General features: G+C 35.9%; 4 protein-coding genes across 7 annotated transcripts; 1 reads left to right on the top strand and 3 right to left on the bottom strand.

Moving 5' to 3' along the window:
- On the bottom strand, positions 1,028-3,306 carry LOC18593906. 2 transcript variants are annotated; one of them, XM_007021327.2, is made up of 3 exons: positions 3,178-3,306; positions 1,531-1,608; positions 1,028-1,376 (listed from the first exon to the last, which is right to left on the bottom strand). In XM_007021327.2, exons 2-3 carry the CDS (start codon positions 1,604-1,606, stop codon positions 1,273-1,275), a joined length of 180 nt encoding a protein of 59 aa, XP_007021389.1. In that variant the 5' UTR covers positions 1,607-1,608; positions 3,178-3,306; the 3' UTR covers positions 1,028-1,272. The 2 variants fall into 2 exon arrangements, with proteins under 2 accessions (XP_007021389.1, XP_017980245.1); XM_018124756.1 differs by lacking the exon at positions 3,178-3,306 and adding an exon at positions 1,819-1,966.
- LOC18593907 (putative nuclear RNA export factor SDE5) lies at positions 3,393-10,508 on the top strand. 2 transcript variants are annotated; one of them, XM_007021328.2, is made up of 12 exons: positions 3,393-3,492; positions 5,005-5,568; positions 6,259-6,284; positions 6,997-7,074; positions 7,353-7,426; positions 7,575-7,831; positions 8,434-8,528; positions 8,861-8,917; positions 9,264-9,331; positions 9,414-9,517; positions 9,596-9,666; positions 10,090-10,508. In XM_007021328.2, exons 1-12 carry the CDS (start codon positions 3,408-3,410, stop codon positions 10,222-10,224), a joined length of 1,614 nt encoding a protein of 537 aa, XP_007021390.2. In that variant the 5' UTR covers positions 3,393-3,407; the 3' UTR covers positions 10,225-10,508. The 2 variants fall into 2 exon arrangements, with proteins under 2 accessions (XP_007021390.2, XP_017980244.1); XM_018124755.1 differs by having other exon boundaries at positions 9,420-9,517.
- LOC18593908 (choline transporter-like protein 2) lies at positions 11,331-17,786 on the bottom strand. Its single transcript, XM_007021331.2, has 10 exons — positions 17,408-17,786; positions 15,608-15,966; positions 15,355-15,500; positions 14,767-14,950; positions 14,532-14,605; positions 14,323-14,436; positions 13,369-13,725; positions 12,955-13,215; positions 12,370-12,597; positions 11,331-11,711 (listed from the first exon to the last, which is right to left on the bottom strand). The coding sequence occupies exons 1-10, from the start codon at positions 17,590-17,592 to the stop codon at positions 11,526-11,528; spliced, it is 2,094 nt and encodes a 697-aa protein (XP_007021393.1). The 5' UTR covers positions 17,593-17,786; the 3' UTR covers positions 11,331-11,525.
- Positions 18,846-22,209, bottom strand: LOC18593909 (putative pentatricopeptide repeat-containing protein At1g31840). 2 transcript variants are annotated; one of them, XM_007021333.2, is made up of 2 exons: positions 19,585-22,209; positions 18,846-19,283 (listed from the first exon to the last, which is right to left on the bottom strand). In XM_007021333.2, the coding sequence occupies exon 1, from the start codon at positions 22,107-22,109 to the stop codon at positions 19,683-19,685; it is 2,427 nt and encodes an 808-aa protein (XP_007021395.2). In that variant the 5' UTR covers positions 22,110-22,209; the 3' UTR covers positions 18,846-19,283; positions 19,585-19,682. The 2 variants fall into 2 exon arrangements, with proteins under 2 accessions (XP_007021395.2, XP_007021394.2); XM_007021332.2 differs by having other exon boundaries at positions 18,846-19,364.

Genomic DNA, 22,381 nt, shown 5'->3' on the forward strand with positions numbered 1-22,381 from the left:
AAAATGAAGGCTAATCATTACCTTTTATAGAGTAAAAATGCCCAATGGGAAGTGCATGCAAAAAATGCTAACTGCCTTCGGGCGGCCGGGGGGGGGGGGGGCGGCGGTGGGGGGGTGTGTGGCGGGTGGGGAGAGTGGTTTGTTCTTCGAATCCGGGATCATGGACCTTGCATGAGCAGCGATTTACGTGCCTTTCCTGCAAAACTTATCCCTCACCATTCAACAAGTAGGATAGAAGGAAGCAAAAAAGAAATGAAGAACCAATGTTAAGAAAACAACCCTTTCATACAGCTGAAGCCTCCTCATCAGCTCCTGAATTTAATGCATCCCTTGTTATCAGGATCATGAGATACTTGACTGTGGCCTTAAATAATGCTCTGAGATTTTCATTAATAGTTTGGTGAGTGGGTGATTTGAATGTGAAACTTCCTCTTGATTTTATCAGTACTAATTTGAATCTTGGACACAGTGATTATGGGAGATTTATGTAGTAATTCTGAGTTCTTCAATTGTTTTTACGTCTCGTTTGCTGTTGCTCTCCATGCTTTCGAGGAAGAAAAGTCTGTAGGGTGCAGACTGACTCTGCATATGAGCAGGACAAGCTTGATGTTATATTCTGGAAGTGGGGGACAGGGAAGCGGATGAAAACCTGCTCCATTTTTGCAGCTTTGATTCGATGGCTAGACTTAGACCATAGGGTTATATCTCCATCATTCATAAAACCCGATTCCTTTCATTTTGTTTAAACACTTAAACGTATGAATCAAGGTGGTTGTGCATTCTAACCATAGTGTTGTGAAATCTGAACAGGTCCCAGTTGAATCTGTAGTCAGGTAACATCTAAATATGGTGTCTTAGTCTTCATCTCAAGCAATCAACTGCTTGCTTAAATGCTATAAACATTCAATTAGACTTGTTATTTCGCCTCTAGGAGGAAAACACCTTCATGCAAGGCAGACAAAATTATGGCATTTACTAATGGTTTGGGGGGTTAAGAACATGCCCAAAGGGGTAAGACTAGGAAATATGCTCATTTCACAAGTGATCATTTCTCATTCATATTCCAAGTAGACATTCATCATCGGTTTCAGAACATTTTCATCTGTTTAAACTCGAGAACAAACAAATTATTACCATAGGAGACAAAATCCCTCCATTCCAAACATCAGAAACCTTCTACACAAAAGGGAGGACCCCATAGAAAATGTTGGGGAAGCTCTTTAACTAGTTTGTGTTACAAAGTAATTTATGAACATCTAAGCATGCCAACATTCAAACTTGCTCGCCGCTTCCTTCTGATTCAATGGCCTTTAAACTTTCAGCCATCATTTTGTCTCTGTTCTGTTTTTGTCTTTCCACAGCAACCATATACAGGCCTACACAAGAAATGGTTGTGAACTATCAGATGAGCTAGAAAAGAAAAATAACGTGTATGATTCAAGAGCATAAAGAATTCAGTAAATAGTGGTTCAGCAATCATATAAATTATGTCAAGCAATAAACCCAACATCAAGTGTCTACATTACATACCGATTGCACTTCCAATTGCACAAACCCAGAGAATCCTCATAGACCACTTATCTCCAATAACTCCTCGGGTACCCATAGCTGCAAATACCCATTGAACTACTTAGTATGAAATCAATCTAGATACCAAATATTATTGCCAACAAAGTCAAATGCAAAGTAAAGATTCAGAGGGGAAAAAAAACACACTTGGTTTTAACTTTATGGTTAAACTCTTCATGTAGTCTCTTTTTCTACCAAATTCATTTTATATCATGATTTGCGCTCTCAAAGAAAATCAGTAACTATTACCACTTTAGTTGCTGAATCATTTGATACGAGACCTTTTTAATTGCATGATAAGTGATACCACTTGACATATGGCCTTTATTTGCATAATAAGATAAAATAGGTGACCAAGCTTGTTAGATTTGAAATCTATTCTGCAAGATGAGATGGTCAGAGCTCAAATTTACTATTTCTTTTGATACATGGAGCTTTTATACATATTTAATAACACAATATGCACTCATTTCTATGCTCAAAATGGAAGAGGCCATATGAACTTTAAATTTATACTAATTTCAGTTAACCAAAGCTACTATCAATAAGATAGTTGCACTTAGAATCTGCATACAGTAATGTTCATTATATCATCAATGAACTATGCCTGTGAAACATTAGAAAAATCTGATAACTCATATGCAAAAGAAGGGGCAAAAATATATGGTGCACTAGCAGTGAGAAATTCCACAAAATCCCTCTCAAAGCCAGGAGAGACCATTTTAACGGTTCAAAAGAAGTTTGAAATTGAAGTAAGCCGCTAGAAGGCATTATGTTTCTGATAGGATTTGACAAAGGTGAAAAGTGTTACACTTCAATCTTCTCTATAATTTGAAATCAGTTAATCCGAATTCTTAGTCTCAACAAATTTAGCACTGAAAAAATGTAATGTGGATTGTTTCTTCATATGTTACAGGCTCCAGAAACTAACTCAAATTAGAAAGATGGTACTAGATTTTAAAAGCAACATGCTTGGATTCAAACTTGTATAGAGTCTAATGAGTACCAGCGCATATAAAAGCAACCGAGTGCTTTTGTCAACTTTAACAAAACAAAGAACAAAGCATCTACACCTTTCACAACTAGCTGGAATACCAATCAACATTCATGAGCACTTTGAGGAAACCGATATAAATGAAAGGAAACAAGATCTTAGAACTCCATATTCTACACTACTGTGGTTCCACATACCAAACAAAAAACCCGCAAAAAGAAAATGCCTTTCAAGTCAAGCACCTAAGCTTTCCTGGGTCTACATGGTTACAATCTAATAACATTCACAGCTCTATTTCTTTTTCTAATATTAAATTCTGCTTTCAGGAACTGACTGCATTTCAATGATACTCATTTCTTCCCCTTTCTTGGAAATGGAAGTGCAAAGATATGAACTTATAACTACAGTTTCAATACATTAAAAACCAAAGCGTTTTTAGCTAGAAATATCAGAGTAGAAAATAAACCAAAACCCAAAATCCAAGTTCCAAAAACACAAAGTAGAATTCATGTATCTGACCAGTTAAACTAAACAACAATTATAAGCTATCAAGAAAAAAAAACCCAGAAAAAGTATCAATTAATGTAAATAAAGAGAGAAAGAAAAGAGATTACCTTTAAAGAAGCTAAGCTGGAAAATGCAAGATTTTTTTGCTAAAGGTGTGGAATTTTGCTTTTGGGTGTTGCTTTAGGGCTTTACAGCGAGTGAAAGGGGCTGAAAGAGGGTTTATGGAGCGTGTTCGCAACGCTCTTTAACATCGCGTGGTAACTCTATCTCTCACCCGACAAGACAGAATGCAACCGCCATGGTTTTGCATTTTTCTCTGAATTATTTTATTTATTTAATGACGTCAGCATTCAAACTATATAAATATCCCCCTTCACAGCTTAACCTGGGGAAGGAAAAGCTAAAAAGGAAACTCCTTTCAAGTAAGCCAATACCTCTTTGAATTCTCTTTTCTCTCATGCATTTTATTTACTTAATCGTAGTAATTATTAATCTCTCAATCCTTCATTAAATGACTTAAAAGAACTTGATTAATCACTGCTTTACCTCAATGACCAACTTTAATTTCCTCTTTATTTCCTTGCATTGTGAGTTTCGATCGTCTGTTTGGTTGCTGAGAAACCTGTGGACCATAAAATGCAGAACGAAAGTGAAACTCTTTTGATCTTTTACGGTTTTTTTTTTTATGTCATTTAATGTCACGCATTGTTTCTGTACGTGGGTTTTTGTAGTCATTTCTTTTGCATGATAGTTGGATTTGTTGTATTCTTCAGTCATCTGTTTTGTTACTGGGAAAGTGGAAAGAAAATTGACAGAAAAGAAAAGTAATTTCCTTGGTTTTCTTTTTGTGTTATCGTTTATGATTAATATGTTTAATGGGGTATCATATAAAGTACATTACTTTTTCAAAGTTACAATTTATTTTGATTTTTCATGTCTAAGACTTGCTGCTTTAGTAAGAAAACAGAGGTAAAGGAAAAGAATGAATTCTGATTTAAAAATTTTTTCTTGCAAACTGGAAAATGGAACAAGTTTACATTACTACATATGTGGCAAAGTTTGACATTGTGATTGGCGATTGCTATAAAATATGGTTTGGCTTTGCTTTTAAGGATCAAATTCAGCAACTGCAATCAAATGCAATTCCAATCGCAATGCCAAACAGAAATGATATTCTTAGAATGGTTTTTGGTTATTTCCTGATTACTGGTGGGTTGATGCTTGAAATGAAAGTCATTTGAATGTCTCTAGAACCATAAATAAATTAATAATCAAAGAAATTTGTATATTGTTTGTTGTTTGTAATTTATACCATAGCTACCTAATTTGCTAGACCCCTTTTTGAATTGCATCCTGGATCATGCGACCCCAATTGTGGTGCATATGCAGTCCAGAACGTGGAAAGAGATGAGCTGTCGTTTCAACTTTCAAACTCTTAAGGTTCAATTGTCTGCTACATTAAGTTTTTTTTATGATTTTAATTCAATGAAACAAATCAGATAGTAAAGGAATATTGTGGATTTCAAAACTTGAGAAGGGGTTGCAAATCTGGAAAGTGTATCATTACTTTTATTGAGTTTAGCTCATCAGCTAAATTAGCCATTTTCTTCTCTTTTTTTTGAGTATTTCTTTCTCAACCGTTATTTTCTTTGAATTAACATACTATGTTTATATAGTTTTGTATGTATGTCTCTTAAATCATCTGAGCAAATGTTTCTTTATGTTTCAGAACCCTAAGTAATGGTCCTATAAAGCCTACCACTCATACCGCATACTGATTAAAGTGCCGCATCCCATTCCCGCACCTGTTCTTCAAACCCTAGTGCACTCCAAATCTGTTTGCCTTGATTTATACTCCATTGTTTTGGTCTTCCTCCAATATCCTGGCTGTTTACCAAAATTTTTATGTTTTCCTTTTCCCCTCTTTTGTGAAGGATATATAAAAATGAAAGGAACTGTATTTGCTGCACAGCCTGATGAAGAGGCTCTCAAAAAGCTGCTTGATGTATTTGGTTCTCAGTTTTCTCTTGAGGACATAGCTTCTGCTTATTACGAGTCAAAAGGGAATGTCAATGTTACGGGTGAAATTCTTTGTGCAAGAAATGATGGAAGGACCTTAAGTGCTAGGGCTAATACATTTGAAAATAAGTCAGCGGGATGGGAAAGTGTAAGTGCAGTGTCTTCAGAATATACATCCAGCAATCCCAGCACTGGTGCATTAAAGTCGAAAAAATCTTCTGTATCAATGGGCAGTGTTACAGGGGTGATAGGAAAAAACTTTGTCAAACCAGGGCCATCAAGATTGGACTCTCCTGTGACTACCAAACCTGTGAAAATAGATTCAAAGAAATTTCCAGTCTCTGTGATATGGAGTGAAGAAGGTTCAGCAAGTAGGACAACAAGGAATGGCACCACACATGGTGATCTGAAGGAATTTCTGTTCAAGATGCTAGAAGATGGTTTTCAACTTGACAACTCTGTAATTGAAGAAGTACTTGGTAACTCTGCTACCTCCCTTTAGCCATTTGAGTTGTTTACTGCTCCTGTCATGCAAGTTGCAATACTGTCTGAAAGTTTAGTGACAGTATGCTTCCAGGTGTGTTTATTATCTTTCAATGGAGATATAAGTGTATGAAATATCATTTTGGATCTTATTAGATTTTTCTGTCTTGGTATAACTGCTTTGACATTATAAGTAACCGTATGATGAAATGAATTAATAAAGTGGAACGAATACAGACAAAGGAGAGTATCTTATGTTATTTTGAATTTCTGTTGTCTCAAGTATTTTTAGCTCGCCACTTAAATTATCCTTGGCATGAAATTTTATGTTATTTGGCATGTGTTTTTTTCTTCATTCATTATATCTTGTAGATCTTGCAGTGTATCAGTAATTTGTTCCTTTTATTTTATGTCTGATTGTGTGAGTTTATCCCAGGCCTTTTCTACCTCATTGCTTGCTTTTACCTTTGCTAGGATGCCATCTCTTCATGCCCTGGTCTTCACTTTTTCAGTTTTCCAATTTGTTATTGCTAGTTTTTAGCTTCAAATTTATGCAGTCAGTTTAAGATAAAAATTTTTCTTTATTTGTGTACATGAGATTGTAACTATAAAGTTATATAGTTTCTATTGTTGCTGCTTATTTAAGTTCATAAGATGCTTAATCCAGCCTTTCATTTGGTTTGCAGATTGTTGTGGTTATGATGTGGAAAAGGTGAAGTGCTTATATCCTTTGAGTTACAAGAGCATTCATAATGTTTATTTCATTTTCTCTTGTTTTAAAGAATGTATTCTTTTGTAATTCACAAATATATTTAGAGATTACCTTGGACCATAGTTCTGCATGTATTGTTTCTAAGGGACTAGAGTTTGCAATGATCATGTCTTAAACACTCAATGTTGGTTGTGCTCATTAAGAACAAAAGAAGCAAAGAAAAAAGTCAGCATCATTCATACAGTTTAAAAATGATAGATTACAATAAAAAGTGCTTTATAAGTTACCTTATGTAATTATTTGTGAAGACTTTGAGAAACTTCTTTCTTTATGGAAAAGGGAAAAAAAGCAAGATTTCATTTTACTGATTTCTGACATATCAGTCTAGATATGTGTTCATAATGATGGGTACAACAGTCAACTGAAAATTAGACACCTAATGTAAATTAACAAGCTTGTGTTATCATAGGATACTCTAAATAATTTTCTTCAGGAGCTACTTTACTACAAATAGATTGCTTTTGAAGACATTTTGAAGAAAGAGAAAAACATTTAATGTTTTCTCAATTCGGCCTGTATGTTGTATATCATACTCAATCCATTTTGTCTTCTTCTTTTTAATGGCATCCTTTATCTGTTGATATATGATATTTAATTAATTTAGCATCCTAACCTAGCTCAATGATATCAATTTGTTTTATTGATCATGTAGAGCATGGACAAACTGCTTGACTTGTCAGCTTCGACTCTAGAAAAGTCTGATGATGTTATTGCTATAGCTGCTGATAAGGTGAGCCCAAGTTTAGCACATGTCAATACCTAGTATTTTTTTATAGTATCTAGTAAAACATAACTTGTTTAAAAAAATTATCGAGTAAAAAATACTATTAAACTCTGAAATTCAGATAATTCTACTGGTTCTTCTTTTTTATGGTCTAATTGCGCAATTGTTCATATTGACATGATGTGTGTGTCTTGTATGTCGTTAAGTCCTCCAGTTTACAGGAATATTAACTGTTAGCAAGTTACATGTTCTTTACTCATCTCTCATCATAATTCATGCAACAGTTTACAGGGAAATGTCCAGATGACCAATTAGTTTTAGTCCAAGACAAACCGCAATGCAAAGAATTTGGTCGCAGGTGTGTTTTCCAATTTCCTTTTTTATTAGTGACGTTGCTACATCTTATTTTGCTGAAACAAAGGTGTTCTTTAGGAAAGGCTACCATAGATTCTTTCTTATTTTTCATCACTATTAAGCAATGCTATTCTTCTTTGCACCCCTTACAGCAAAGAAGCTACATCTATGATAAGAAAGCCGACAAGATCTCCAAGAAGAAACAAAGATAGACTCGCTCTGGAGAAAGAAATCTTAGAATCATTATTCAGTGTTCCTGAGAGATCTGAGGAAGCATCAAAAAGAACTCGTTTAGTTAGGGTGGTGAGGAGATCAAGGGCATTTGGTGAATTGGTGACTGAACCTCTCAAGGACACAGATACCAGTCTCACAACTAATGCTGTGGACCTGCAGAAAATTTCGAAAGATGGTATAAAATTTAAACTATGCTTTTGTTAGATTGATTATTTTATCTCCAAGGTTCTCATGAACAATGAATAAAGTAAAGGGGTTATGGCTTCAAATTTAGGAGGTTATAAGTGAATTCACTTTGTGGCCTTACCATGACTAGGAGTTGATTGATACTGGTTCTAATTAGCAATGCTGCACTTCTGTCACCAAATTTCATTTGTTATTTGACTATAGACTCACGTACCGAATAAGGAAACAAAACTGTGCATACAAAATTTCTGGAATAAGCATAAATAATCTGCCCACAAATTGTTGTTAGTTTTTCTTACAACATAAAGACCGGGTCTGACTATGTGCTGTGGTACACTTTTGGCTGCATGATTGACATACATACATCTGATAACCAGTCCATCATATCCAATGGCCTAGAGCTACTCTTGTATTTCAAGATGATTTGTGATATAATATGAACCCAACTTTGATGTTAAAAACCATTCAAAGTTGCGGCCTAATTATACTTTTTATATTGTCTGATTTTATGTCATATGTTTATCGTTTCTGTTATTTCTGTGGCAACTTTTTCTAAAATCATAGACTTCTTGTGCTTGGTTTCTTCTGCAGTGGAAGATGGACATGATGACGATGAGAATAGCTATGATATGTTACGTCAAGCTGTGAAGGAGTATTGGATCACAATGAAGGAGTACTGTAAAGCTGTAAGTTGTTTAATCTGCAAAAATTTTGGAAGCTGTACTTGATGAATATTTTGTACAAACCATTCATAGAACTACTTGTAGAAGAGCAAGTCAAAAGTTGGTGAGATTGGTGATGATCATTATGTTGTTTTAATTCTAAAGAGATATGCTGGGGTCATCTAATAAGTTTTCCAAGTTTTTGGTTTGGTAGCATCTCAAGAACTTGCTTTTCCTGGCATTCATCTTTGTTCTGCACTTTTTGCAGCATTACAGTGCAGATATTTTATGCTTGTGTTGGATGCTCTTTTTAATTGGAATGGCTGATTGGTACTAACAGTCTTGATTAACTCCAGGCTATTGAGGCATTTGCTGAGGGTGATAAGGCACGAGCAAGCAAACTCATGGAGCTGGTATGATTTAGATCTTTTGCCTTTTCTTTTTAATATCATGTTCAACACTTAATCAACTGAAAATGAGAAGGCATTATAATTATATAAATGCCAGCCCTTGAAAAATTTCTTTCCCCCATATGAATTAGGATGTTCATGCACCTTTGCATGTCTGGTGAATGGAGTCAATTTTTCTTTTGCATGTTTAATGAAAAAATTTGATTGATTTAAAAATGCATGTGTGAAATACAAGCACCTATTACATCATTGAGGCAAGTCTGCTGAGTATCCAACTTAAACAAGTTTTTAAAGCAATGATATCTTTCCAGTAGATATAACTGTTGATTTTTTTTTGGTGGACGTCTAGGTTCATTTTTTTAACAAAAAGGCCCGAGAGGCAGATGAAAGATCTGCTGAAAAGATTCTTGAAACCAGGTTGGTGCATGTTGAATTCTTAGTTCTGTTGCATAATTGCTGTCTGTTGCTTCAGAAAATGGTGTCACAAGTTTGAATTCAGTTGCAGAGATGATGAAGTTTTACCTCTTGACTTGCGTAACTTTGAGCCCAAGGACGCTGTTAATCTTCTCAGAGTGCATTTAACTTCTGTTTCTGGCATCCCTTGTAGGTTACAGTTTTCCTCTAATTTTAGTCTATGTATTAAATAAACTACCATGACTTCTTATTTACTCATCTTGCCAGCTATCAAGTATCTGAAGGTCATAGTGGGAACCATTGAAGAAGATACTAAAAAAGGGGCTCGAAAACGACTGGTATGACTGTATTTGTTTTTTTTCTTTTTGGAAATCAATTTTCTATTTTTTATTGAAGATATTTAGATACAGAGGACCATTACAAAAATCACCCAAGATAGAAACTGCCAACTCCTACTAAGCTTTAACCCTAAAACAAGACACCCCAATCTTATATTAGTTTCTTGAGAAACAGGCTTAATGCTTGATGCAAGCTCAAGACAAAGGCCTAATGTAGTAACTGGTATGACTGTATTATTATCTCAATCAACTTTGGACATGGTCAAGCAATTAAGGAAGTCTTATATCATTGCAAGTTAGCTTTTGATTAATCTTCTGATAGGTATTGCAAATGAGCTCCTTGTAACGATCTATTTTATGTTTTTTCTTTTATTTACTTTAAGCTATGAGTTAAGAAATTAGCACTTAAAATTTCTTTTGCAGGTTAAGAAACAGCTTGAGAAGGAATCAATTAAATGGAATGAGGAGGATAATGGTCGAATATTTTCAATTCGAGTCGATGTAATCAACCCAAAGCACCTGAGCTTTGCAAAGAATAAGGATCTGATGAACATGTGATCCTCCTAAACAGAAAGGCTGAATCATTTCAAGGTTTTTGGTAAAACAGACTCAGCCATAGCAGTCATCTACAAAAAGGGGAAATTGAACAGCTTAGACAAAACATGGCAATTCTTTTTCTTTTTTTCCATTCGAAATCTGAAAGAAAGTGTGCATGTTTGAGTTTTCTCCTTCTCTTTTTCCTTCTTTTTCTTATAAACATGGTGGTAGAATGTCATGCAGCTGCAATATTGGAAATTTGTTCTAATACAATTGGCATTGATACATAAGCAAATGTTCTTCAAGTTTAGAAACCGAGGTTGCTGATCACAAACTGCTGGATGCTGCAACTTTGAGAAAATCTCCCCTTCCTGTCATTTTTCATAAAACAGAATACAGAAAATCCTGAGTTATACGGATTCAGCTATGATAGTTATATTAATACCTTACACCTTTTTCTATAATTATGTTTCAATATACATAGAATTGAGGATTAGAGCCCTGCTATTGATGTAGTAGCAAGACAGGAACAACAATCCAGCCTCATTGGTTGAAAAATGCTGGACTCCTTGGGGAGGAAGAATTTCTCATATGCCTTTTTCTCTCCCTGAGTAGTAGTCAGATCCAATCTGTGCAAAGCACATGGTGAATCTATCAGTCTAAATGACGGTGGTTTGACAATCTCTTCCCATGGCTGCTACTGGATGGCACCTTTGAATTTTGGCAGCATTTTTCTGGAATAAAGGTTAGCCTATACATAAAAAGTAAAGATGCCACTGAGGGATGGTGTCCCTCTTTGGCTCCTTTTAATGATGCTGCTTTATAAAGTTTGACTTGTTAGCACCCACATGGCCACCACAGAAATGAGTGAGTTTGAAAAGAAATTTCCCTCTTCCCTTTCCCCAAAGGAAATTGAGAATAAATTATCAGCCCAAGAACCTCTGCTGTTTATGACAAAATTTGTCATAATATCTATATTTTACATCTCTCTCATTTCAAGTAGAAAATTCTGACTTTTACATTACATTCATCGATGGTGCAGTTGAACCCTGTGGCCCTATTTCGTAAAGAAAAAAAAGGAGCAAAGATTGGATTCCAATGCATCCACCGACCCATGGATATCATCCTGACACATTAAAGAGAAGCAGATATATTCCTCAGGACCAAAAATTTTCACGTTCATGATCATCAACTATATACAGGAAAGGATCAAAACATTTTATGCAGAAAGAAACCAGAAATGAAACGATAATGAAAATGTAAAAGCACTATAATATATTAAGGATTCATGAATTCTATGGAACATTATACATGGAATAAGATCATTGGGTAAGTCTCTGCATCTCATTTTGGTCATTGAGAGTTTCAATGAGAAGGGGAGGTGCATATTGGGCTGTCCCTTGGTGCTCTTCCGAATCCTGGCAGAATGAAAGAATTATGGTATCGATTGACATCTCCACCACAGCAAAGAAGAGAGTTGCAACTACATAACCAAGAGCCCAACAAACCTGCAAAAACATAATGTAAGCAGGAATTTTAAACACTAGTCCTCATATTTCGCTTTGTGGGACTGTTTGCATACTTATGGTGCAAGCATGTGTAAATTTCAATCTCTCACCTGTCCTATCTTGTCCTTTATCTCTAAGTATGCATTTTTAAGAAGATTTGGCAAAAAGATATATCCCGAAAAATGTCACCTAACTGAACTAAGAATCAGAATGTAAACAATTTTTACTCTATCAAATATTCTTCCAAATGCTCCAAGTCTCTGATCCAAAGCCAAGGAAATTATATGCCTCGAACTTTTCTTGCCTCATTAGGCAATACGTAATGCAAGACATCTCGAAAGTGGAAATCGATGTGTATGGAAAAGTCACTTCAGGGGGCAGCATTTCATTCTTGCATCAAACTTAAGAGGTTATGGACATGCATTTCATGCTTGATGACAGGCTTTTCACTTTTTAACTCTATGCACTGGCATGAAACATGAAGAAAACAAGACCTAAACAGTAGCAGTCTTAATTCCTTGATTAGTTCTTGCTTTACTGTCCATTACCCATTACCTTGTCTTAAGTAAAATTGCAATTGTTTTTTCTTCAATTATTTATGTGAAGCAACTGAAGGTTGGATTTAAATGATCACAAAAAATTTACAACAATAACATACCAGCACAGGAAGCAGCGGGGAGGATATTTTGTTATGACCAGAGCTATACTTGTGGGTATCCAACATGAGGAAACCAAAAACAGCACTTGAAAGGCTGACACACAACTTCCCAAGAAATAGGATAACATCTCCGATAACATTCACCCTCCCGATTCGAAGGATGTTGTTCATGATCAATTCTGTTGCAATTGCAGACGCCCTACAGAAGCTTTTCCCTGTTATAGCAATCTGAAAGAGCAATAAATTAATATTTAGGATAAAGTTCAGAGATACAATAAAAATAAAAATTCACTAAAAACTTGTCAAATAGATTCTTAATAAGGTATAAGTGCAACCTGATGATAAGTCCTACACATAGTTCTCCAATGTATGGAAAAAAATGAGATCACGACATTGGCAGTTACAACAACAAAATTGATAAGAAGGATTACAGAAAGCAAATCTAGATTTCGTTCTGCATTCTATTCCCTTTTTTCTGTCCTTGTAGAATATCTGTTAAGGTAGATGGATGTAAAGAAAAATGTACAAACTTTTGCAAATTTATGGACATTTTTATTTTTCTCAAAACTATTTCTGGAAAATTACCATTATATAAGCATTGCGATTGACTGATTTGATTGTCCACTCAACACATCTCCAACATCCTTGGGAAGTGTGATATCCCATCTTTCCAAACCAACTATCTGGTGTAGTGCCAGCAACTTTGAGTTTACGACGAATTGACTCAAGAATGAAACGAATTGATTCCACAAAGGACACAAACAATGAGCCAAGGGCCATGGAACCAAGGCTGTATCGCATAAGCCGCTTCATAGACGCAAAAACAGGAAGAAATGGGATCTCTGGCTGCAAAAGTGAACCACAGTAATAATAAGGGAAAGAATAAATCATTGGGAATAAATTCCTCCAAAATGAAACATAGAAGAAAACGAGACAGAAAAATTCTTAAGTAAACAGTCATGGATACCTATAAAACTATACAATGTCTTAGAAGCTTACCGATGTTTCACCACGAGCCCAATAGTAAGAGGCAACAGAACCCGCAATCACAGTTGAAGAGCATGCTATAAAAAATTGTGTAGCCCAGTAGCACCCAAACAGGTGGAAAAAGATGGCAACAGCAATATGAGGGGTGTAATGGATGCTATAACCACAGCAACGATCACAATTCACCTTTTTCGACACAAGATCATAAGCACAGCAGTTGGAATTACAGTTGTTCTGGACAACCTGACCTGAACTGAACAGATGCAGGGCAGCTGATATCCAGAACATGTAAAAAATTGCAAGAACTGCATATGGCATGATTGGAAAAATGATCAGTGCTTGAACTTCTCCTATGACCTTTGCAGCAACCTGTATACAGTTTGAAGCATAAATTATTTTGTCCTTTCGATAGTATGGAACCAAAATTACCATTATAACAAAAAAAATCCAAAAACCAAAGAACTGCATTATTGACCAAGCAAAAGTGACAAGCAAAAATATGCAGTGGTACCCCTAAAATAAGAAAATACATGATTAGAAGGAGCTTTCTCTTGTCTATTCTGATACACCATTGGTAATGGCAGAACTTTGCATTCGGGAAAATTTTCTGATTCTAGAATAGGGGTTCCCATGCTGCCTATTGCTCAATCTCACAGTAATATCTAGCTGGTGCTGTACAAGTGCTAACCTAGATTAATACTTGACATCTAGGAAGACACAAAATGTATATTGGCACTTCCTACCTCCAGACAAGTTATTGCAAGTCAAAAAGAGCTTAACATCTAGAAAGAAACAAAATTGGAATTAAAGCATCATGAACTAAGCAATTGAATCATTTGCCTGCTCCTCGATGCAGAAAGCACTATTTTTCCTTATCCGTTCTTTTTAAAGCCAAGTGAAATTATCCATTGCTTTCAATGGAAAGCAATGGCTCCTCACCACATATGATAATTAGATCATACTTACCTTGAGGACCGATGTTGCCATTAGGATGCGGCGAACAATTGCAATTGATGTTAGGATGGAAACAACCATAACAAATGTCATAAGAATGGCAACAGCACGGAGATGATTTAGTTCCTGAAATCAGCAAATGTTTAGCACGTAACATATATAAATATACCTGTTATTAAAAAAGCTTCCTAACATGAACAAAGACAAAAACAATAACGCACCCGTCCAAAAACATGTATGTATGGGTCGTGCTCACCAATGATAGGGGAGATGGCATCATTCCCAATCCATCCAGCTAAAAAGCAAGAAGGACAAGATTAATATAGCATTTATTGAAACTAGTAGCTCTCCTTGCATTTAAATACATACTAGAAAGGAATTAGACCATTTGTAGTATGAGTTCCAAGTTTATGGCATCCATAAAGAATACTAAGACGTAAGAGGTATACTTCTAACCTTTTAAGTAGTAAAACATCGTAACTGTGATTATGAGAATGTTAAAGAGGGCAACTGTGAACCAAGGCATTGCAGCAACAAAATGGCGAATCATTAACAGCCATATTACTGACAGAAACAGTGGCAGCAGCCCTCCACAAACTATCAATACTGGCCATGACTTTCCAATGTCAGCCATGTAACGCTGCAATAATACATGAAATTAACTTCAAATTGTAGAATATCCATATTCATTTTCCACAAAGTTGGATAAAGACACTTTTCAAAAGGTATGAGCTATGAAATTGCTTGACATAATGTAAATGAAATGAGGAACCACATTGAGGCCGGCTTCACGCAAAAACCAATCAGTCGAAAGAACCTAGAAGAACATACCAAGACAAAATACAGAAATGTAATAACAAACTTTATTATACAGGCAAAGGAGAGTAATCATACTGTGTATTTACACATCTCAAGAAGTTTACAGTTCAAACCTCAGCCCCCCTTTCACCCCAACTCAGAAAAGCAAGGCAAGAAGTTGATATAGGCAAGATAGTTAAGAAACATCCTTGATAAGCAAAAAAGCATTGCAAGAGAGTTTCTAACCTTTAAGACAGACGACCGAGAATTGATGAAGCTGTGAATGGATTTATCTATTACAATATCTTCATTGATATTCACTCCTCCCATCTGTTGCCAATGGCGCAAAGATGTGTTTGATGCACGAGCAATGAATTGGCAGCTCCAGTAAACTGGAACAGCATACATAATACAATTCATAAGATGGTAAAAGGAAGCATATGTATGAGTTGACAAAATAAATATTAAACCATTAAACAAGCATTTCTCATTCACCCACCATTTACACTTGGAAATATAACTGGGTAACATGGACCTTGAAGTTGAAGAGAAGCATTTCTCATTTCTGGTGTAAGGAATTCAAAATAATCATAATTTCTATCGATCCAGTCATCCTTTGAGAGGCGGATATCCCCCTCCGGATAATCACAGACCCAATTGAGAGAATCTTCTGATGGAATAGGGCAATCCAACAAGCATATACTCCGAGCATTAGACAATTTGAATTGGCTGTCCTTCACACCACTTTGATAAACCTGATTTGGATTCAACCAATACTTGAGCTCCAACTGACGAAGGCTAGGATCTGCATGCTCATCACCACATAAATTCCCTTTGTAGTCCAGCCCGTATGTAAGCCTGATATGCCATCAAACATCAAACAAATTATCAAAATCACAAAACAGAAAATAGAAAAAGTAGAATAAAAAACATAGAGTAAGAAAGCAGAAAAAGTAAAACTAAATTAAGCTACAATACATAGATGAATAGGAAAGAGCACCATTTAGAAGATAGTGCCCCAAAGAAATGGAAAGAACTGTATTTTCCCCAAAATATCAGCGATTTTCATAGGTTCCAAGGTCAGGAGGTGTTTCCTAGATCTGAACGAATAGATCTGCAACTGACTCTAACATTTATAAAAAAATGAGGTGCTGATGGCCAAACTCAGGTTTGTCACCTTCAAAATAGCTGAAACTCAAACATAGGTACTAGTATTGTCCAATAGAAATTCCTGAGTATCAAGAAATGCCACTGGATTACAGATTGATCATCTCTAGCTTAGCTAAGTCCTTGCAACTCTCATTTTTAATCTTGTTTTACAAATAGATCAGTTAACTTGTAATTATTAACTACTACGAGCAACTACGATGCAAAATTCTAAAGTATGTGCTTATATTCCATAGACACTGCCTCTTTTCTGTGTAAAAAATAAACAAATCCAGTCAAACAAGTCTGAACTTAGTAATTACTGACAACTTGAAACCTGAAATTAGATACTAGTATCATCTCAAAAACATAATTGAAGAACATGTTTTTAGTGTTAGACAATTGGCAGCTGGCAAGTATAACCTCTATAAAATTGTGCAACCATTGTTCCAACCAAGAATTTCCAATTATCTAGAAAGGCCATTACAAGCTAAGATGGAAAATGACACAATCCACAGTAGTTATTTTTCCTAACTTAAGCTATAAACATAAAACTAGAATAGGTGAATGGTCGTAAACATCTAAATGGAGTCACAGATTGTTCCAGACTAATTTCAGGTCCAATTTTCACAAGTGTCTGACTTCAAAAGCCTCATATTTCCAAAATGACAGTGCCTTGAGTCTTCGTGTAACTTGGGAGTAATCCCAATAGGTGTCAGCCAGCCCTCAGCTTCTCACACATGGAATTACTTCACGTTTGATCGAACCTAATAGAGAAAGAAAATCCCTATGTGTTCCTGCCATTTTCTATCAGAATCCTCAATTCTCTTAGCAACCAAATAAAAGAAACAAGAAAAAAAACTGACTGAAAATGCAATAATTTTTACTATGTAATAATCAAAAAACATACTCACACAGTAAGCAAAAAATGTAGCTTGACAGAAAATAAAAAGACCCTTTAGAGTTAAAACTATTAAGGAAACCAAACCAAGGATTCCATTTAAGAGATAAACAAAACATACCATAAAAATGACCCCAAAAATACAATCCTTACCAAAATAAAAGATACCCATTTTGAGATTCAACAAGAATGTTAAGTGGGTAAAGCTAAAAAAGGAAGCCAAAAAAAAAAAAAAAAAAAAGGAAAGCTTACCTTAATGGGTTTCCTTGGTTAAACCCAAAGCTAGAGTTAACAATCATAGCAACCCAAAATGCTATAAAAATGATAAGAAAAGCAACATCTCTACATTTCCTATTGTGCTTAATGATCCCTCCAATTTGTGTAGTTCCATCACTTGATGGGTACCTTCCTATTACTGCCCCCAAAGGACCCCTCATTTTTTTTTTCTCTTAGAATTAGACAAAAGTTTTAGAATGTGAAGGAAGACAAGTTGCAGAGATAGTGAGAGAGAGAGAGAGAGAGGGAGAAAAGGGGGAAGCTTTTTGGAGAGTAGAGTGGAAGGTTAGGAAGTGTAGAAGTAGAGAAGAAAGGGTTTTAGATTTGGAGTATTTTTCAATTTTTTTTTTGGATGGTTTTGATTTTAAGACAAAGATTTGTTACCTTTAATTAAGAAATTTAGTCGTTGTCTTAAAAGAATCCATGTCTGGTCGTGGCTTAGATTTGGACAGTTGTTTGTTGGCTTGGCTTCGGATTCTTTATTTATTTAGCTTAATGTAAAGCACATGCTTTGATTAATTACAATAATAATCAGGTTACATAGAGATTGAGTTGTAGGAAGTTGTTGCTATGAGCCGTTTAAGCCAAATGGCCAAAGACTACAGTCCTCTAACAAAACAAGCCATTATGGAACTATTTATTTAATTAAACTTGTTTTATTCTTTATTCAAATAAATAATAAATTAATAAATATATACTTAATATAAAAATATCTTTCCGCCGCTTCCATTGAAAAGGACACTACTCCGAATCATATCAGTGGTCTTTTCTGTCTACATATTCCCTACTCAAAACCGTTGATCTTCTTGCAAAAGTGCTTTTGGTTCACATTTCAACATCCATCCAACGGTAGAGAATCACCTCCTAATTTTCCTTCTTTTCCTCCTTTGTGGGGTAGATGGGAACTTAATAGATTTACATTGGTTTGTTTAATTATTTATTAATGTGGTTTTTAATTTTTTTTACCACCTCAGTTTGAAGTCAAGCTCAAGAGCATTAGAGTAACTTGGGATGGATTCTAGTGTCCCGAGAGAACATGGACCCTCTTGGGGCACATACAGTGTCTGGAAAACATTAAACACTGGAACTGTGACAGTTAAACCCTCAACCATGTCCAGTGTCACTTGCAGGCCTTTTACAAGGAATCTTAACCCGACGGCTCTTCATCTGTTTTCCAGCTAGAAAAGATGATTATGATGATTTGGACAATGGCAAGAGGTAGAATGTTTCTGTCACTGGACTTCAGCTGCTTAGGGGTATCTCTAATGCTTAAGTTCCATAGCCTATGTAACCATTCTATGAAGGTTAGCTTGCTCTGCTTTTTATGTATTCTTATCTTATTATGATTTTTTCATCTTTCTCATTCAAATATGGAGATATTTCATTTGAAAGAATGAATGATGCTTTCTTGAGATATACAAATTGAACTTTGATTTATAAACCTGGAGTGATCCTCAATCATGTTGAACCCAAAGGTTCCTCTAATGAGGAAGGCTCTCTACAAAAGTCTCGGCATGAATAGCTCTACATCATGTCTTCAATAGATTTTGACTAATGTTTTCTCTGTTATGTAGGTTTTCTCCCTTGTAAATCGTTCTGATCTGCCTGTGTTTTGTAATATGACTCAGCTGAGGCTGGGATGAAATGAATACTGTAGTCTTCCGCTGCCAAAGTTGCTTGAGAAATTGCCTAGTCTAGCAGTTCTTGTCCTTGGGAAGATCAGTTATGTTGCAGTGAGAAACTTCTTTGTTTCGTTGGTCTGGACGATGAGAACTACACGGTGCATCACGTTTGATATGAGTGCCATTGCAGTGTAGCCATTCTTTGCTTCTGTTTTGAACTTGTCAGGAAACTGCACAATTGAATACCAGGGACCTTGAGAAATTCACATGGGAGGCACCACAGCATGTTCCTGAATGTTTCTTACATCATCCTAAAGCAATTCAAATTCGGAGATTCAACAGACAAGCAAATGCAACGAAGTTCACAAACTATTTGGAAGAGAATGGCAATGTTTCTAGAAATTTATTGATTCTAGAATCCATAAGCACTAACTCAATATACGTACAGCAAAGATTTTAAATAGAACTTGTTCTGATAACCTAAATAACAATTTAGCCTTATAAATGTAATGGAGAGTGGAAATTAATTACCTAGCAGGTTGCAAAGAACGAAGAATCAGTCATTGCTGAGCACAAATTGGTGGAGTGAGTCAAGAAAAGATCCATGTACATGACTCTTTTCCCATGCTTTAAAGATTATACTCCACAAGAGTTTGTTCCAGTAAATCATCAGGCATGATTCCATTCATGAACATTTGTTCGCATAACAGCATGGCCTCCAATAATCTTCCAACTTTGCAATAACCACGAATCAGAATCGTAAATGCAACTACATCAGGCAACAAATGTATATCTAGAGCACAATGGAATGCAAGTGATGCTTCTGCCATTAATCCTCGTTTGCAAAAGCCGTCAATAAGGATGCTATAACTGACAATATTTGGACAGATTTTGTTTTGAAGCATCTCTTCGTGAAGGTCAGTTGCAGACCTCATATCTTGGGATTTGAAGTAGCCATCAATTAGACAACTGTATGTTACAACATTGGGTTCAGGACCCTTCTCCAACATTTTGGAAAACATCAACATGGCATCATCCATTCTACCCTCCTTGCAGAAAGCATCAATCAATATGGTAAAAGTAATTGAATTGGGTCCAAACAGGGCACCGTTCAGCTGTTTAAAAAGGCTAATTGCCTCATCCAATCTTTTCAAAGAGCAGTAACCACATATCATTGTGTTGTATGTTATAATATCAGGTTTTGGCCCTTTCTCAACAAGTTTCCTGAACAGCCCTGATGCCTTTTCTAGAAGACATTCCTTGAAAAACATATTGAGGAGAACATTATATATCGCAATATCAGGAACTACTCCATTCCTTTGCATCAGCTTGAAAATCTGCAATCCAGAAGTTAAATTTTTGTGTTTGCAGTATCCAGCTATGATGGTACAGTATGTTATAGCATCTCCAGGGAAACCCCTCTTAAGCATTTGAAAAAATATTAAAAGTGCTACATCCAATTTTCCTTGCTTAGAAATCTCTCTGATAAGCACAGTGTGGGTCACCATATCTTGTTTTATGTTATACATCCCCATTAAAGTAGACACCTTCACAGCATTCCTTAACTGTTTCAACCTACAATAACCATCCATCAAGGAGTTGAAAGTAAAGATATTGGGTTTTAGACCCCTGCTTACACAGTTAAAGAAAAGCATGAGAGCACTTGTCATCATCCCTTCTTTGCAAAGGCCATTTATTAACGCACTGTAAACAACGACATCAGGTTGATGGCCATTCTTTACCATATCATCAAATAAATAAAACCCATCCCTCAAATTTCCCAGCTTGCAAAAGCCATCAATGAGACTACTATAGGTTACAATGGATGGCTCAAAACCCCGTTTGATAATTTGACCAAATACACCACAAGCTTCAAGCATCCTACCATTCCCATACAGCCCATTTATGAGAATGCTGTAACTAACCACATTAGGTGATAAACCTTCCTCCAACATTCTCTTATAAACCTGAACCACTCTTCCCAAATCCCCTACCTTCCCAAATGCATCCATAATCAAGCTGAAAATAACTACATCCAACTTGACACCTTGATCTAATGCCACAGAGAGAAGCTTCCCTCCCTCATCCAATCTCCCTGCCTTGAAAAAACCATCAATAAGAATAGCATACATAATTAAATCTGGTAATATGTTCCTCTCTATCATAGCATTGTAAAGCTCAAAGGCTTTATCTAATTTTCCATCCTTGCAATACATGTTAATCAATGTGCTAAAGGTCACCACATTTGGCAATGGACCAAGACTTAGTATCATATCAAACAACTTAGAAGCAATTCCTATTTCCTTATTTACTAAAAGACTGTTCAAAATCTTGTTGCATGCAACGATGTCAACCCCTAAACCTCTCTCAATCACCCCTTTATGAAAATTCAATGCCTTGTCAACCTTCCCCTTCTTCAAAAACCCTTCCATTACAATCCCATAAACACAAATATCCCGTGTTCTAAACAGTCTACACAATTCACCATAGTTATCAACAAGTATGTCAATACGATTCGCATTAACCAAAGAATACAACATCCTATACACCAAATTAGGCGACACGTAAACAGCGCATCTAGACATTTTCACAAACAAACAAAAACTCATATCCACCATCCCTTTCTTGCAGTAACTTTCCAACAAAAACCCAAAAACAACATTCGGGTTGGAGTCAAAATCCTTGATTCCTTCATTAAAAGCTTCAAAAACATCGATATTCGTACCAAAAAGGACCATCATTTCATCGAACACCTGAGCTGCGGCACCAAACACTCGGTGGCGAAGCAAGAGGGAAATGAGTGCACAGTAGGAGGGTACACCGTGGGGTAACTTTAAGAAACGTTGGGTCCATCGAAAAAAGTTAAGGGCCGAACTGGGTTTGGATTGGAGGGTTAAAAGTATGGGTTTAACGTGAGATGGTTGGAGTTTTGAGAGTAAAGTTGGGTTCAAGTCGATAGAATGTTTCTGGTGAAGAAAAGCCGGAGAAATTTGGTCTATTAAGGCTTTAGTTGAGTAGGAAGAAAAGGGTTTCTTTAGAAGCTTCGAAAACAACATTTGCTGGGAAGTTCCATTTGGTTTAGTTCAGTTCTGCTGTTTCTGATACTGAGTTTGGTACTTTGGTTGCTCTGTTTTCGCCTTCCAGTTGAAGCTTCATGGCTTTTAACGGTGTAAAAAGTATTATCCGAATTTGTCCCCCTTTGTTTGAAGGGTAGACTTGGAATTTCCGCCATGCTATGGGTTAAGCAACTACTTTGCTTAATCCAGGTTTAATGGGTTCTCTTCTGCTGAGTAAAGAGTTCAGTGGTAAATCAATCAAGGCCGGTAAA

This window comes from Theobroma cacao, chromosome 7 (assembly GCF_000208745.1).
Source record: "Theobroma cacao cultivar B97-61/B2 chromosome 7, Criollo_cocoa_genome_V2, whole genome shotgun sequence".
NCBI classification, from domain to species: domain Eukaryota; kingdom Viridiplantae; phylum Streptophyta; class Magnoliopsida; order Malvales; family Malvaceae; genus Theobroma; species Theobroma cacao.